Genomic DNA, 15174 nt, shown 5'->3' on the forward strand with positions numbered 1-15174 from the left:
TTTCAGTCAGTCTGTAACAGCCAGTGTAAATGTATGATAATTGTAAAGGTTAGCTTTTTTTTTTTTTTTTTTTTTTTTTAATTCAGTTTCATTCTCTCAGTCGCATTCACGATCCCCCCTCCTCCCCCATCTGACACTGCTGTTTTCGCATAAAGACGCGCTATAGCTCGAATGTTATTTATGTAAGGAAGAAAGTACAGTGTCAGGTGCTCATTCAGTGTAATAGGAACCACAGCACAGAGAGGTGTGTGCACTGCAACAAGTGCACATGTTGTAAATGTAGGAAGGGCGGGCCTTGGGTGTGTGGGAACTGCTAATATTTGAATGTGATGATTTTATATAGCACTGATCGGAAATCAGCAGTTCTTAGCATTGCACCACGCAAGCTGTTGTATTAACCGCCTACTGTAACTTGCTTTCTTTTTTCTTTGGTTATAGTCTTGAATAAAAGTGCACTTGTTTTGTTATACTTGTACACCAACATATGTTCCTGTGTTTGAGCGACACGGGCATGTTCAAAAAATACACATGTAATGCCACGAAAAGTGAACGCAGAGCTATAGCACCTCTTTATGTGAAAATAGGAGTGTCAGGTGTTGGGGAAGGATCCTGAACGCGACTGAGGGAATGAAAAGTGAATAAAAAAAAAAACAAAGCTAACCTTTACAAGTATCATAAATTACACCGGCTGTTACAGACTGAAATCAAATGTATGTTTTTATTCTAAAACAGTAAGAATAAGAGCAGTTCTCAAAACGGAGTCATGCGGGATTGAACTCATGACCTTTTGATTACCAGTCAGCTGCTGATACCATTACGCCACAGAAGCAGTTATACTTTTGAATAAAAGCGCACTTGTTCTATCTGTATCTTTTGTGAAAGTGTTTCTTTGATATTTGGACTTCTGCCTTCATACATTATATAGTTTATGCCTACATTTTGTCATTTACTACTAGAATATGAAAAACGTTTCTGTTTTAAAAATGTGTTTACACAGATTAGTGTAGAAACGCAACACACATGAAATGCCACTTCACTCCCAGATAATCAATCAAGGCATGAGCTGGGAGAAGTTCATGCACGTTCTAAGTCGGTGGGGGGATGGAATAGCCGCACATTTAGATGACAAGAGACGCTGGCGGAGAGGTGAGAACAGTTTTAAGAAGCGATTTAAGGTGGGACGGATCTATGAGTTTTTTTGTAGGTTCTGGTAATTCTAGTGTTAACCTATGAATTCAGAATTGGCTCTAGGTATTTCCAGATCTGAATCTCTTACTTACCAGCTGTAGTTGGTAGAGTTGATTCAGGAGGGTCATGTGCTGAGGGTTCATTGGTGAAGTTAAAAGTGCAGGGTTGAGACCAATGTTTTTTGCTGCAAACTGCAAGAGCTGTGCTTGAACCTAAAAAGAAAAAAAAAAAAAAACAAAGCATCAAAGAGAAGCTAACTTCCTTTATTTCAGACCATCTATTTGTATAGAGACTTCTGCTGTTTTAAATAAATGTAACATTGAAGAATAAAGTCACACCCTCTTCTCAAGTGAATTAATACGAAACACCATTGCTTGCTTCATGGCATTATAAGCATTGTCTTTAATCTTGCACCATACTGCACAATTATGGATAGAAGACTGTGATCTCATACCTGAGGGGAAAGAAACTGAGGCACTTGTGCACGAAGACTAGGCTGCGAGGAATTTAGAGGCGGCACAGAAGTTGGAGGTGCTGGAGTCTGCTGTTGCGGCATGGCCCGGGTCTGGGGTGTGCTGCTACTGCCGAACATACCGCTCTGCATCTGTCCAAAAAGTTAAGATCAGAAATGTAATAGGAAAAACAGTCAGGGTGTGATAACAATAGTGAAAGAAAGCAGATTCTGGTTAAATACATTAAAATAACTGCTACAGTAGCTTCACTATTAATGTACCTGTCTATTTGAGTTCAAGTTTTGCACAGCTAGTCCCGATGAGACCCCACCCAGTGACTGGCTGGGGAGGGCACTGCTAGAGAGGGAGAGCTTCAGATTTGGAGAAGGCAAAAATGGTGAGCTTGGGGTGTCTTCCCCTAGGCTGCCATCCTGTAAACAGAAATGAAAGAAGTGTTAAACTTAGGATGAAAAATATAAAACCACCAGGGAATGCCAATTATGTACAAACTACACTGAAATTGCCGGGGAACAAGTTAATTTGTTAAAAACTCTTGAAATAAACTGTTACTCCACAACACCAGTCTGACAGAAAAATCAGAATTTTCAAGATTGTTGGATATGTGTAAGCAGATTAAAGAAACTTTAGTCTAGTCATTTTTGTGATTCTATGAGGTGTATGGACAGTAAAAACATTAAGTGTCTAAACACACAAGGTATTGCAACCATAGAAAATTTAAAATGTTACTGGGGTTAGAAAGTGAGGGTCAGATTAGCCTTCATGTAAAACATGCAACATTATTAATAATATCAAAAAATGGACCAGACGCTTCTGGTCACATATGACCTGGATACAGTTAGTGTCTCAATGCTTGTATTCCAGATCAAGACTCTCCTTTTCAAATGTTAATATAAACTCAGTTGATCTGATGCATTATCATTTGATTTATCTTAGATGACCGTGTGAAATTTCTACCAAGTTGCCTTATGGCATGTCCTGTAAATACCCAAAATCAACAGGTATATCTTAAACTGGACACATTTATATGCAGCTTCAAAAGCTTTTTCTATATAACTGTATGTTTTCTTTTTTATTTTGAATTTTGTATTTACTTCTTGTAAAAAGAATGTACTTTCCAAATCCATATACAATTACAGGACAACAGGGTTCTTACTGGGTAGAGGTGAAATTTGACAAAACCTCTGGATAAACAAGGGCCAAGTTCAATTTTTTTCACTGAAGTCAGTGCACTGTTATGCAGCTATCTTGAAAGGCTAACATAGTAAATGGGCAGAAGTGTGTACGAGGAGTCTTCAAGCTTGATCTGAGTTGATGTGAATCAGTTCATAGCATGAAAATAAATTATGCTCCAGAAGCATTTGATCCAGATACAGCATAGAGCACGTACAAATAATGTAATTCAAAACATAACGTATGTGCTTTGTAGATAAGGAAATTATTGCTACTTTGACTTACTCATATGCTTGCATGTGTTTGACAAATCCGTCAGATGTCCCATTCAGTGTCCAGCCTGGCAATAAGCAGCTAATACTGGGATGCACAACTTTAGTGTAGTTTGTCCTAAACATAATACTATTAAGTGGGTGAATCAGGGAAGTAATGCTGAACAACTGCATAACATATTAAAGGAATTAAAGCAAACATCAAAATATGACTGCAAATTCAACTTTTGCTTTCATAATTTCATCTATACTATTTAAATCAGCTTATGTCACCTCAGGACACTTAACATGTCCAGTAATTCAAAGCAACCTAGACAATATTAATATGCTTGCTTTGCAGTAGATTTGCATATGCAGCACATATGCTTTTATGTAATGGTGTAGGCTGGTACTGGTAAAACAAAGTGACTGGATAGACTTCGACTTGGACTAACACCTCATGAAATAACATTACACAGGCAGAGGTGAGGTGGCAGAGTATTGGACTCTAAGCTTACAATAATACTAAATGTATATAGTATATGAAGAATTAGCTGGAACGTGGCCAGGAAAATTCTCTAAGGTTCATCCATATTTACAACACTACAAATACATTTTATAATTAAACAACTTGCTTAGGGGCGGCATAGTGGTAGCGCTGGGTTCGCTTCCCAGGTCCTCCCTGCGTGGAATTTGCATTTTCTACCCGTGTCTGCGTGGATTTCCTCCCACAGTCCAAAGACATGCAGGTTAGGTGCATTGGCGATCCTAAATTGTCCCTGGTGTGTGCTTGTGTGTCCTGCGGTGGGCTGGCACCCTGTCCGGGGTTTGTTCCTGCCTTGCGCCCTGTGCTGGCTGGGATTGGCTCCAGCAGACCCCCCATGACCCTGTGTTGGGATATAGCGGGTTGGAAAATGACTGACTGACAACTTTCTTAACAAAAAATGATGTAAGAATCTTCACGATGCAGGGATAAATACCATTATAAAGGAGGTGTCACAGAGTTGCAAGGTGAAAAAAATTTACACGCACCAAGAACTATTAAATATTTACGTTCTACCTGAAGCACTACCTTATCTATAAAAGGGGCACGTTCTGAGGAAGACTCTTTGGAGATTGCAGTGGGACGGCAGCCAAGAGTTTTGGGGGCCAGGCCATTGTACTCGGAAATTTCCATTCCCCGCTTATCCATTTCAGTCTTCTTTTCCAACAGAGTGCCTGGTGGAAAGTGCATGAAAGCAGACATAAGCAAAAATAATAATGGTACAGAAGATTAGAATAACAGATTTAGACACCCAACCTTAAGGAAGGAAGTGTGTTAGAATTCTTACAGAACATTAAGCTCTCAGGGATTCTGTTCTTGTACATTACTTACTCATTGCCTGATCAAGATTCATGTTGTTGCTTTTTAAAGCTTCCTCAGCAGGTTCTCTCTGTAGATGAATTAAGAGTTTTTATCAATATAGTACTCTTACTTTAATGTAACTGACATAACACTTGCTTGTGTATTTCTGATATAAATCACTGTAAAAGCAAATTACTTTTAGTAATGGTTACAAGTTTTTTATTAGTATCTAAGGACATTTGCTTAGAAGCTAACAAGAATTAGCATTACAACTAAGCAGTATAGCAAAGGTGTAAATCTTACTCACCGGGAAGCCCATGTCAGTGAGTTGTTTGATCAAGCGACTCACTAACCAAGCATCATCCTGTTTGCAAGAGGCTTTCAAAGACTACAGTAAAAAAAGAAGAAACCACATTACAGCTTTGAGTGGGACTACAGAGCAACATACAGCAGAAAAGCAGAGTGTGACATGGCTATTTTGCCTTGTGTGACTGAAATACTGAACACCAGAAAGGCCAGATCTTAAATTGCTTAAGTAGGGTGAAACAAATGGATGAGCACAAAAAAGATGGGTGGGTTTAGCTGAACCAGGAAAAATCCCATATTCTTTCATGTTACATATTAGTTATTGAGACCAATGCCTGGTACATCATCTTCACTTGACTTTCTAACTACTTACTTTTTGTTGGCCTGTTTTAGGTCCAGTTCCCCAAGAGTTACAGGAGGAGTTGCTCTCCTGAGAGGCAGTGCTGTTCCAAATGTCACCCTCCTCCTGATCCCACTGGCCAGCAGAGACACTAAGCTCTTCTGGAGCACTTCCCCACCCATCTTGCATAGATTTGGAGGCTAAAAACAAAAGCAACAAAGACTGTTACTGCTTTGCTAATTAGTCATGATGTTCATGTGCCACAGAAGACGACATCGTATTGATGTTTAATAAACCTTGGCTAATCCAGAAATATTGTAATATGCAGTAATGTAATCAATATGCAAAACAACTATGTAAAAGAGTGCAGCAGTAGGATGTACAGGTATGGCCATATAGCAGTTAAGCTTTGAACACACTGATGCAAGGATGCTGCATATGGAATTGTTCTCTTTTAGAATGCCCTGTTTGGTGTTAAGTCTGATATGACTGCATAGATATCTGGGATGTAAATGTGGGATTTCTGCTTTTAAAGAGGATTTTCTCTAATGTGAAGGGGCTTATGGGAATTGCATTTCATGTCTATTTGTATGCACTATAAATATAAAAACTGGAAGTGAAGGATACAGGACTTTTTGACATTCTGATCAACTTATAAACTACATCATCAAGAAGACCCTTTGCCTCTATGTTATAGCACTGAGGGAATTTATTCTGCACTAAGTTACATGAGACAGCAGTGAGCATTTGTGCTGCACCTGCAATACCACACATTAGGCAGGGAGTTAGTAGTGGTTAATGCTTCAGAGTTCAAATCTTTCGACTGACACTAACCATGAGCAAGTCACTTCATTTGCTTGTCCTCCAAATGGAAAACCCAAAGAAATGTAAACAATTGTATCTCCCAGATGTTATAAGTTGCCATGGATAAAGGCATCAGTCAAATAGAAATACCTGTCCATGATGCTCTTCAGGAAAGAGGTGCACATCAGAAGATAAAAAGGGGCAATACATTACATCTTTTAAACCAGAGAAACTGGCTGCTTTGCAGTAAGGAGACTGTGGAAGATTGTGTGTTCGCTTCCCGGTTCCTTCCTGTGTGGATAGCGCTTTGAGTACTGAGAAAAGCGCTATATAAATGTAATGAATCATTATTATTATTAATTTAATTTGGGATTCACTTGCACCATTTACAGTAAGGACTTTCTGAACTATGTATACATCAACAGGGTTGGTTGGAGTATCATTATATGTATCCATGTCTTACACATTTGTAATTGTAATGGCTGTTTGTAAGCTGCAAATACTTTAGCATTTGTAATAGATTCAGTTTACTTTGACTGGGCTTAGGTATTAACCTTCTTTTACTCATTGTTAAATTTTAAAGTGTTTCTTGTCATACCTCAAACTTGAGGTTTATCACAGATACTTAACTCAAAACTGTCAGATACGTACCACTGAACATATCACCAAAAAAGAAGCATTTGGTATCAAAAAGGAAGTCTAGTAGCAACATTTACAGAAGCTGGAGATAATAAAAGTCTACCTTAAACTTTTTGTCAAGCTTTAATTACCATCTTTCCTAAGCAAAATAAGGACTTATTACAATGTGCATCATACAGATCAATCTCACTTTTGAATAATGATATTAAGATACCCTCCAAAGTCCTACCTAGAAGGATTCAGAAAGTGCTTCTCTCGGTAATGTCACAAAGACCACTGGATTTATTAAAGGCAGACATTTAGCTTCCAATCTTTGGCGCCTGTTTAATGTAATATATTCACCCACAAAGTCTAACACCCCAGAGATGATATTACTGTTGGATGCAGAAAAAACATTTGATATGGTTGAATGGAACTACCTTTTCACCATACTGGAGAAATCTGGGTTTGGCCCGAACATTTGTACATGGATCAAACTACTGTATACCAGTCCAGAAGCTTCAGTTTGTATTAACAACATTAATTCTGACTACTTCAGACTAGAACGTCGTATTAGACAAGGATGTCACTTGTCACCACTGCGTTTTGCAATTGCCATTGAGCCACTGGCAGTTTACTGTCAAAATGCTTATGAGAAAAAGGGGATTATCAGAGAAGGACTTGAACAGAAAATTTCTCTATATGCAGATGATATGGTATTGTATATATTGTGGCGAGCGGCTGGGGGTGGTACCCAGCTGGGACGCCCGGAAGGACCGGAGGAAGGATTATGCCTCCTCCAGACCACGAGGGGACGACTGCCCTGGTGGCTTTGGGGATCACGGGAAAGGAGCATGGAAGCTCAACTCTATAGGGGCCCATTGTCACCGCCAGGGGGTGCCCAGATGCCTGAGGAGCCCTGGCCCTCAGCACTTCCGCCACACCCGGAAGTGCTGAGGGGACGAAGGCTAGGGACACCCGGAGTGCTTCCGGGTGCACAGCCGGCACTTCCGCAACACCAGGGAGTGCCGGCAGGAGCTTGCTGGGAGGCACCTGGAGCACATCCGGGAGGATATAAAAGGGGCCGCCTCCCTCCATTTGATGGCTGGAGTCGGGTAGAAGAAGGACAGAGTCAGAAGGAGAGGAGTGGAGGCGGACCACAGAGAACAGGCATTGATAAGAGGCCTAGACTTTAGGGGTGAAATAGCACAGGAGTATTGCGTTGTGTGCTGTCACTTGTATATAATATGTATAATAAATGTGTGTTAGGTTTTAAGCCTATGGTGTCCGCCTGTTTGTGTCTGGGCCAGCCTCCACAATGGCATCCCAGATGGGACTCTACGCCTGATACAAGGCGGGGACCCGTCTACTTAAATAGTTTTGTGGACGGCCCGGCGCAGCAGGCAAGCCCACACACGCACCGCAGGAGCAGTGAGCACACAACACTGTGGCAGCGACTCACCCCACGGACTGCCACTGGTCCACAGAGGGGCCATTTCCCACTGGTGCAGAATGACAACAACGGGTGTAGCCAGAGTGCAGCAGGCTCCCACAAGCGCACCGTCGCTGAGGATGCCCGGGACGGCATCGCATCTATGAAGGCCATGCCGAGGCAGTTGCCTCAGACAGGCAGTACCCGGGAGGTAAGTGCACTGCCCAACGACAGTCGGCCCTGGAGGGGCGGACATGCATTTTCTGTTGCAGGCAGGGACTGCCCAGATCCGCGGGGCTTTGTCGGCGTGGCGGCAGCAGGAAAAGCTGTGGAGGAGGAGACGATGCAGCTTGGAAGGCCGTGGAAGTTGCAAGGTTGCCTGGAGTCTTGCCGCCGCACCAGGAGGAGAGGAAACAAGATGGCCACAGACCGGAAGTCCCTCCCCGAGACAGGCAAGGGATTGGACAGTGTGTGTTGCATGCCCGCTGATGATTCGTCGAAAAGTGGGACCAATTAATGTCCATCCCGGACCGGGGAAGGACCTGATTGGGCTGGAGTCGGGTGGAAGAAGGACAGAGCTTAGGGGAGAGGAGTGGAGGCGCACCTGAAGAGAGAGGCATTGGATAAGAGGCCTGGACTTTAAGGGTGATTTAGTACAGGAGTACTGGGTTGTGTGTGCACTGTAAATAGAATAACGAATAAATGTGTCTTGGGTTTTAAACCTACGGTGTCCGCCTGTCTGTGCTTCCGGGTCGGCTACCACAATATCCAATCCACAAATACTGTACCTGCAGTCTTAACAGCACTAGCAGAGTTTCAAAAGATTTCTGGTCTCAGAATTAATTTAAACAAAAGTGTGCTCTTTCCAGTGAATTCCCAAGCACACAATATTAGATTGGACACCTTTCCTTTTATCATCGCAGATCACTTTAAATACTTAGGGGTAAATATCACAAATAAAAATAGAGCTCTTTATCAACATAATTTTGCTGTCTGTATGGAAAAAATTAAGTAAGACTTGCATAGATGGTCTATCCTCCATCTCACTTTAGCTGGCAGAATTAACAATGTCAAAATTAATATCCTTCATAAGCTTCTTTTTCTATTTCAAAACATTCCAATATACATCAATAAATCATTTTTAAGGAATTAGATTCAATCATAACTTCATTTATTTGGAATTCAAAACATCCACGTATCCAAAGGGTGACCCTACAAAAGACCTAAGGCAGAAGGTGGCATGGCTCTACCTAACTTTCAGTTTTATTACTGGGTGGCAAATATATAAGCTATAAAAACCATTGACACAAATAGAACAGACACAGGCTTGGTCCGTAATAGAAATAAAATCCTGCAGTACTTCTCTTCTTTATATTCCTTGCTTTGTACCCCAATAAGTACAAGTTGTCGCCAATATAAAGCAACCCAAATGTACTCACTTTTGTTGCCAGCAGTTTAGACATTAATAGCTGTGTGTTGAGTTATTTTGAGGGGACAGCCAATTTACACTGTTAAACAAGCTGTACACTGACTACTTTACATTGTATCAAAGTGTCATATCTCCAGTGTTGTCCCATGAAAATATATAATATTTATAAAAATGTGAGGGGTGTACTCACTTTTGTGAGATACTGTATCTTGCTCAACTGTTAGAATCCACCGCTTTTAAGTCAGTGGGTAACTGATGTTATGTATTATTTGAAACTGGAAAAAATCAATTCTCTAAGGATCTATATAAAAACTTTTTCAAAACTTGGCAGGATCTAATCAATAACATTTTAGAATAAGCATTTAAATTGAGGAAGCAGATTCTCTCCCCTCTTTTTTATTCTATTTATTTTTATTCATGTATTTACGTAATTTTACTATTATTAAAGTTTTACTCTGCTGGCCTAGCCCTCTTTCTCATGGGTGGGGATTTATCTGTTTTGAACCTAGTTTTGTTAAACTTGACCTAGCTGGCATGGAATGTTATTTGATTTTAATAAAATCAATAAAATGTTAAAAAAAAAAAAAAAAAAAATCTAATTGTGAAATATCCCACTTCATTTTACATTTTGACTTTCACTGCAGTGCCACCTGAGCTGAAAGGAGGGAGCGTTACACAAAATAAAAGGACATATACCTGCATGAGCCTACATGAAGAAACTGAACACATGGACGAGGTGTCAAAAAGTACACTAGAGACAAACATGTATTTTCTTGCCATTTAAGTTGTGCAAGAGAGCAAATAAATTACTAGACATGCTAGCAGGTTAAAAGCTGCTACTGCTCAACTTTTTTTTTCTATTGCGATTTTCAGTACATTTAGTTAATTTTTACCTGACACATCACTCTCTCTCTGTAAAATTTAAACAGGAGTAAGAGTACTCATGTCACACTATAGTTACACAGCCGTGTGTTTAGCCTACAAGTCCATATTTTATTTTTGTTCTTTAAAAATGTCACTATGCTGTTTGCTGAACAATCAAGCCACTAACAGATGACAATGTTAACTAACTACATTTTGTGCTAAATTACCTGGCTTACAGGGTGCTGATCCTGATGGGATGTTCACTCTGCCATATGGCCCTGAAGGATCAGAAGAGTTGTCACCCCAGCCCCCACAACCACCAGGAGGTTTTCCCCAAGCTGAGGTCCCATTATCCACTGCAGGTGCAGGTGTAGCAGGCTCCCCCCATGAGGGCTCAGGTTTTGAGTGGATGCTGGGTAAATCTCCCCACCCTGTTGAAATATTGATTGAAAAAATATATTATCAATCAAGTTTTCAAAAAGAAGGAATAGACTATATATAAGTTAACCATAGTATATAGGGCGTAACTCAAGAGATCCAACTGATGAAACTAATTAAGAGTACAATTAATTGAGTTGGGACCAAGTTGGGCATCTGGCAACAATGGTATGTGTTTAAAAATATAAAGAAATAACTACAAACAACGGAAGTTAGCCTAATTGACAGCGATCTATAACACCAATGTCTGGAATTGCTATGCTACGTTATATTACCTCCTCAAAATTAAAAATATTTTGAAGCAGACACAAAAAAAAACAAAAAAAAAAAAAAAACAATCAGAGGTTGTCACGTTGATAAATTAGGCAAATCTACTACAGTGGCTGATCGTGAAGAAAAGAAATGTTTTAAACACTTACCTGGCCTATTCTGAGGGGCACTTGGTGGATGGAGAGACACTTGATCAACTGTGGTGTTGCCATGGTGCAGGCTGTGGCTTTGAGTGTGGCTGTTAGTGACAGCAGTACTCTTGTTATTGCTGCTGCAAGGTGCAGGGGTGCTCTGAATCACAGGTGTATTTCTGTCCCACATATTGACAGTCTTGTTGTAGGTGCTTGGGTCACCCCAAGCTGAGGTACCATCATCAATTTCCATTTTTCGACGAACTGATGGTGGGGATGGTTCCTCCCATCCAGTCGGCTCTGCCCCTGGTTCTAGCTTACTTCCCCCACTTGCCCCTCCTGTTATCTCTCCTCCCCATCCTGTTCCACTTTGTTTCACTGAACCAGCGCCACCCCAGGATCCCACATTGTTATTAGTTACATTTCCACTGTCCTGTGGCTTACCACTCCAGTTCTGTACCGACTGGCTGGGCCTCTGAGCCTCAGCCCAGCCTGGCCCCACTCCCTGCAGTTGTTTTCCCCAACCAGGGCCACGAGAATGCTCCTTCCAGCCATTTTCTGATTCCCATGAAGGAGTTCCTGGCCCATTCTTCTTATTCTCCCCTGGTTCCCCCCATTCCCCACCATTGCCACTGCTAACACTTGAAGTCCAGGCTTGGTTGGCTTTCTGACCCTCTCCCCAAGTTTGAGGTTTGGGTTTGGAAGGATGGTCATCCCAGTTAGGAGTTTTCTCCTCAGGACTCCAAGACATTCCACCTTTAGGAGCAGGGCCATTAGAGCTGCCTGATGAAGGATCACCCCAGCCTCCAGGTCCACTGGGGGCTTTCTTGTTAACCGTTTCCCCCCAGTTTGAAACAGGCTGGCTGGAAGCTGATGTGGCCATTGCTGGAGCAGAGCTTCCCCAGCCTGAAATTACTGAGGTATTGGAACTGGACCCTTCACCTTTACCACCTGAGTTTGACAATTGAGCAGCACATGGATTAGTGTTAGGTGCACTAGCCTGTGGTGGAGAAGTAGACAAGGATGATGACGTCCCCCAGGCCTCGGTCCCATTATCATTTTTGCGTTCAGATTGTGGTAGTTCTTCAATCTCCCAAACAGTGTGCTGCCGGACTGGGGTCTGTCCCCACCCAGTATTGCACAGTACCCTAGGGTCCAGGTCTTGCCTAGGCAAAACAGATACATTATCCTTCTCAGCAGGCGCTTCTCTACACTGGGATCTGCCTTCAAGGCTGTCGCTACTACCTTCACTAGCAGGAGCATTAGGTGTGTGCATCCAAGAACTAGACTGCTCCTGCGGGAGAGCAGGTAAAGAATCCCAACCTTTGCTTTCAGAAGAATGCTTATCCCAGTCCCCATTACCAGAGCTAACTGTCCGGCCCCAGGCATTAGTTCCATTTCCTCCTCCACCTGCTGCCCTTCCCCAAGCAGTCAAAAGACCAGAACTGGCAGGAGGCCCTGAATCCCAAGCTGAATCCTTGGGACTGGAAGATCCATTATCTCCATTTCCCCAGACTGAATTGCCTTCCCCGTTGACTTGCTGGGTCCCAGACGATTGCTGAACAAGGGATCCCATGGTCACAGAGACAGATCCCCAGCTAGGCAGGCCATGGATAGGGCTAAGTGGCTGCTGCTTAGTGTTATTTGGTCCATCAGTGTTAAGGTTCTGAGGTTCAATGCTAAAAGACACATTTGTGGACTGGGATGACCTTTGCTCTGTAGTATCTGACTGAAGCAAGCTACCCCATGCATTGCTGCCATTGCTCCCACCAGAGTTTCCATTGGGGCTATTCATACTACCAACTACTTGGGCTTGAGGGGTATGCACTGGGCTACAGACTGTAGGAGGAACAACAGTGCTATTACTAGAGCCCATGCCACTCCCTTCATGCCCCAATACAGGCCAGGCAGCTGGATTAGCATTAGGGTTTAAATTTAAATTAAAATTGGAGCTCCAACAAGGCTGTCCTCTTCCTGCCACTGAGATGTTCTCCGTTTTGTCCTCACTGCCATGTACAGAGGGGCAGTGGGTAGGTCCAGAGGCCCAGCCCCGGCTAGAACCACCCTGGCTTGAAGCCATACTAGTGGAGTGGTTGCCGTTGGATTTAGTATTGGGGTGGTGGGCCAAAAAGTGACCTTGCTGCCCACCCCCCGATGCCATGTTCATACTGTTGCTTATGTCTGTGGCACAGTCAGTATCAGCGATGCATTCTTGGAGAACGTGACTGTCACTGCCGGAAATGGACGGCCATGCCTCCGTGTCACTCTGGTCAATTATCACTTGATCCCAGCTGCTGCTATTGGTTTCACTCTGGCTGGTGGTCTGCTGTCCCCAACAGGAATTCTCATACTGCACTCCGTGGACACACGGCTGTTGCAGCACTGCAACACAAATTAAAAAAAAAAACAAAAAAAAAACTGTATGCATCATGGTGTTTGGGTGAACAAATTACCATCACAGAGTAAAGACCAATTCCCATATGCTCTACAAGTAACATTTTGTAACATCAATGAAGAGAATTACCTGAACATAACCTAAAATCTATTAGTAAAACCTACTGGTATAATATTATAACATAACATTCTCATGCCAATATGAATCTTTTTATGCATCTATGGTAATATTCATTTGGAACTACTCATGCTGATTAAAGTAAGTTAATGAAATTATTATCAGAAAACACCAGTAACTTTTGTTTATATGAATTTACTACATTATTTAATTAGTGACCATTTTATTAGATACAGGCAGTAACACATTGCCTCCAGAAAAGTATTAATTACTTGAGACACATGTTTAACAAGTTTCTAGGAATTTCCATCAATGAAGACTTGACAGCATCACCAAGTTCTAGAAAATTTTTGAACCACACATTTATGCAGCAGATATATAGATGTATAGATATTCTCTTCCAATTCATCCCAAATGTACTCTATTAGATTGAGATCTGGGGACTGTGCAGGCCACTGCAAAAAAGTCACTATTGTATTTGTGGATATAACCTTTGGTAATGAATTTGAAAAAGGGTACACTGAGGACAATTAAGGGTACACACAGTGGGCAAAAATTCTTAAGCAGGCTGTGGAATTCAAATGATGATTAGTTGTTAAGAATATTGTTCACTTCAACCATCAGGTTAAACTATTGAGACGAGGTAGGACTAATTTACAGATTTATGCTGTTTACCGTAGATCCCGGAATATAAGCCGACCCCCTTTTCTACCTACTAAATTCTCATGTATTTGCCGATGACCAGTATATAAGCCGACCCCCTTCTCCAAGCAAAATTTTCTAAATTTCCTTAAAAGTGTCTTTTCAGGTATATTTATCATGTTTATCGGCGAGAATTTGAGACTGCCGGCATTTTTGATGGAAACCAGGAAGTGATTGCGGAGAAGTTTGTTAAAATGAAAATTTTGTGCTGAAACTACGCAAATACGGTACATCGGCGGGTGGATTCCTAGAGACTCGTTATAAATTTGAATAACTTAAATACGCAATACAGTAATCCCTCCTCCATCGCGGGGGTTGCGTTCCAGAGCCACCCGCGAAATAAGAAAATCCGCGAAGTAGAAACCATATGTTTATATGGTTATTTTTATATTGTTATGCTTGGGTCACAGATTTGCGCAGAAACACAGGAGGTTGTAGAGAGACAGGAACGTTATTCAAACACTGCAAACAAACATTTGTATCTTTTTCAAAAGTTTAAACTGTGCTCCATGACAAGACAGATGACAGTTCTGTCTCACAATTAAAAGAATGCAAACATATCTTCCTCTTCAAAGGAGTGCCGTCAGGAGCACTGAATGTCAGAAAGTGAGAGAAAACCAAACAAATCAATAGGGCTGTTTGGCTTTTAAGTATGCGAAGCACCGCGGTACAAAGCTGTTGAAGGCGGCAGCTCACACCCCCTCCGTCAGGAGCAGGGAGGGAGAGAGAGAGAGAGAGAGAGAGAGAGAGAGAGAGAGAGAGACACAGAGGAAAACAAACAGTGAAAAATCAATACGTGCCCTTTGAGCTTTTAAGTATGCGAAGCACCATGCAGCATGTTGCTTCACAAAGCAGCTGCACACAGAAGGTAGCAACTCTTTCAGCATTTTTAGACGAGCGT

General features: G+C 41.8%; 1 protein-coding gene across 2 annotated transcripts in view; it reads right to left on the reverse strand.

Annotated features, from left to right (window-relative positions):
* The window catches only part of tnrc6c1 (trinucleotide repeat containing adaptor 6C1), an 87344-nt gene that overhangs the window by 23945 nt on the left and 48225 nt on the right, over positions 1-15174 (reverse strand). For both annotated transcript variants that reach the window (XM_028819068.2, XM_028819069.2), the window contains exons 5-13: positions 11078-13441; positions 10448-10651; positions 5107-5273; positions 4735-4815; positions 4458-4515; positions 4155-4300; positions 1922-2071; positions 1643-1792; positions 1281-1400 (exon numbers count right to left, since the gene is read on the reverse strand). In XM_028819068.2, the coding sequence (XP_028674901.2) occupies positions 1281-1400; positions 1643-1792; positions 1922-2071; positions 4155-4300; positions 4458-4515; positions 4735-4815; positions 5107-5273; positions 10448-10651; positions 11078-13441 (3440 nt within the window). The remainder of the gene's footprint in view (positions 1-1280; positions 1401-1642; positions 1793-1921; positions 2072-4154; positions 4301-4457; positions 4516-4734; positions 4816-5106; positions 5274-10447; positions 10652-11077; positions 13442-15174) is intronic.

This window comes from Erpetoichthys calabaricus, chromosome 14 (assembly GCF_900747795.2).
Source record: "Erpetoichthys calabaricus chromosome 14, fErpCal1.3, whole genome shotgun sequence".
Taxonomy (NCBI): domain Eukaryota; kingdom Metazoa; phylum Chordata; class Cladistia; order Polypteriformes; family Polypteridae; genus Erpetoichthys; species Erpetoichthys calabaricus.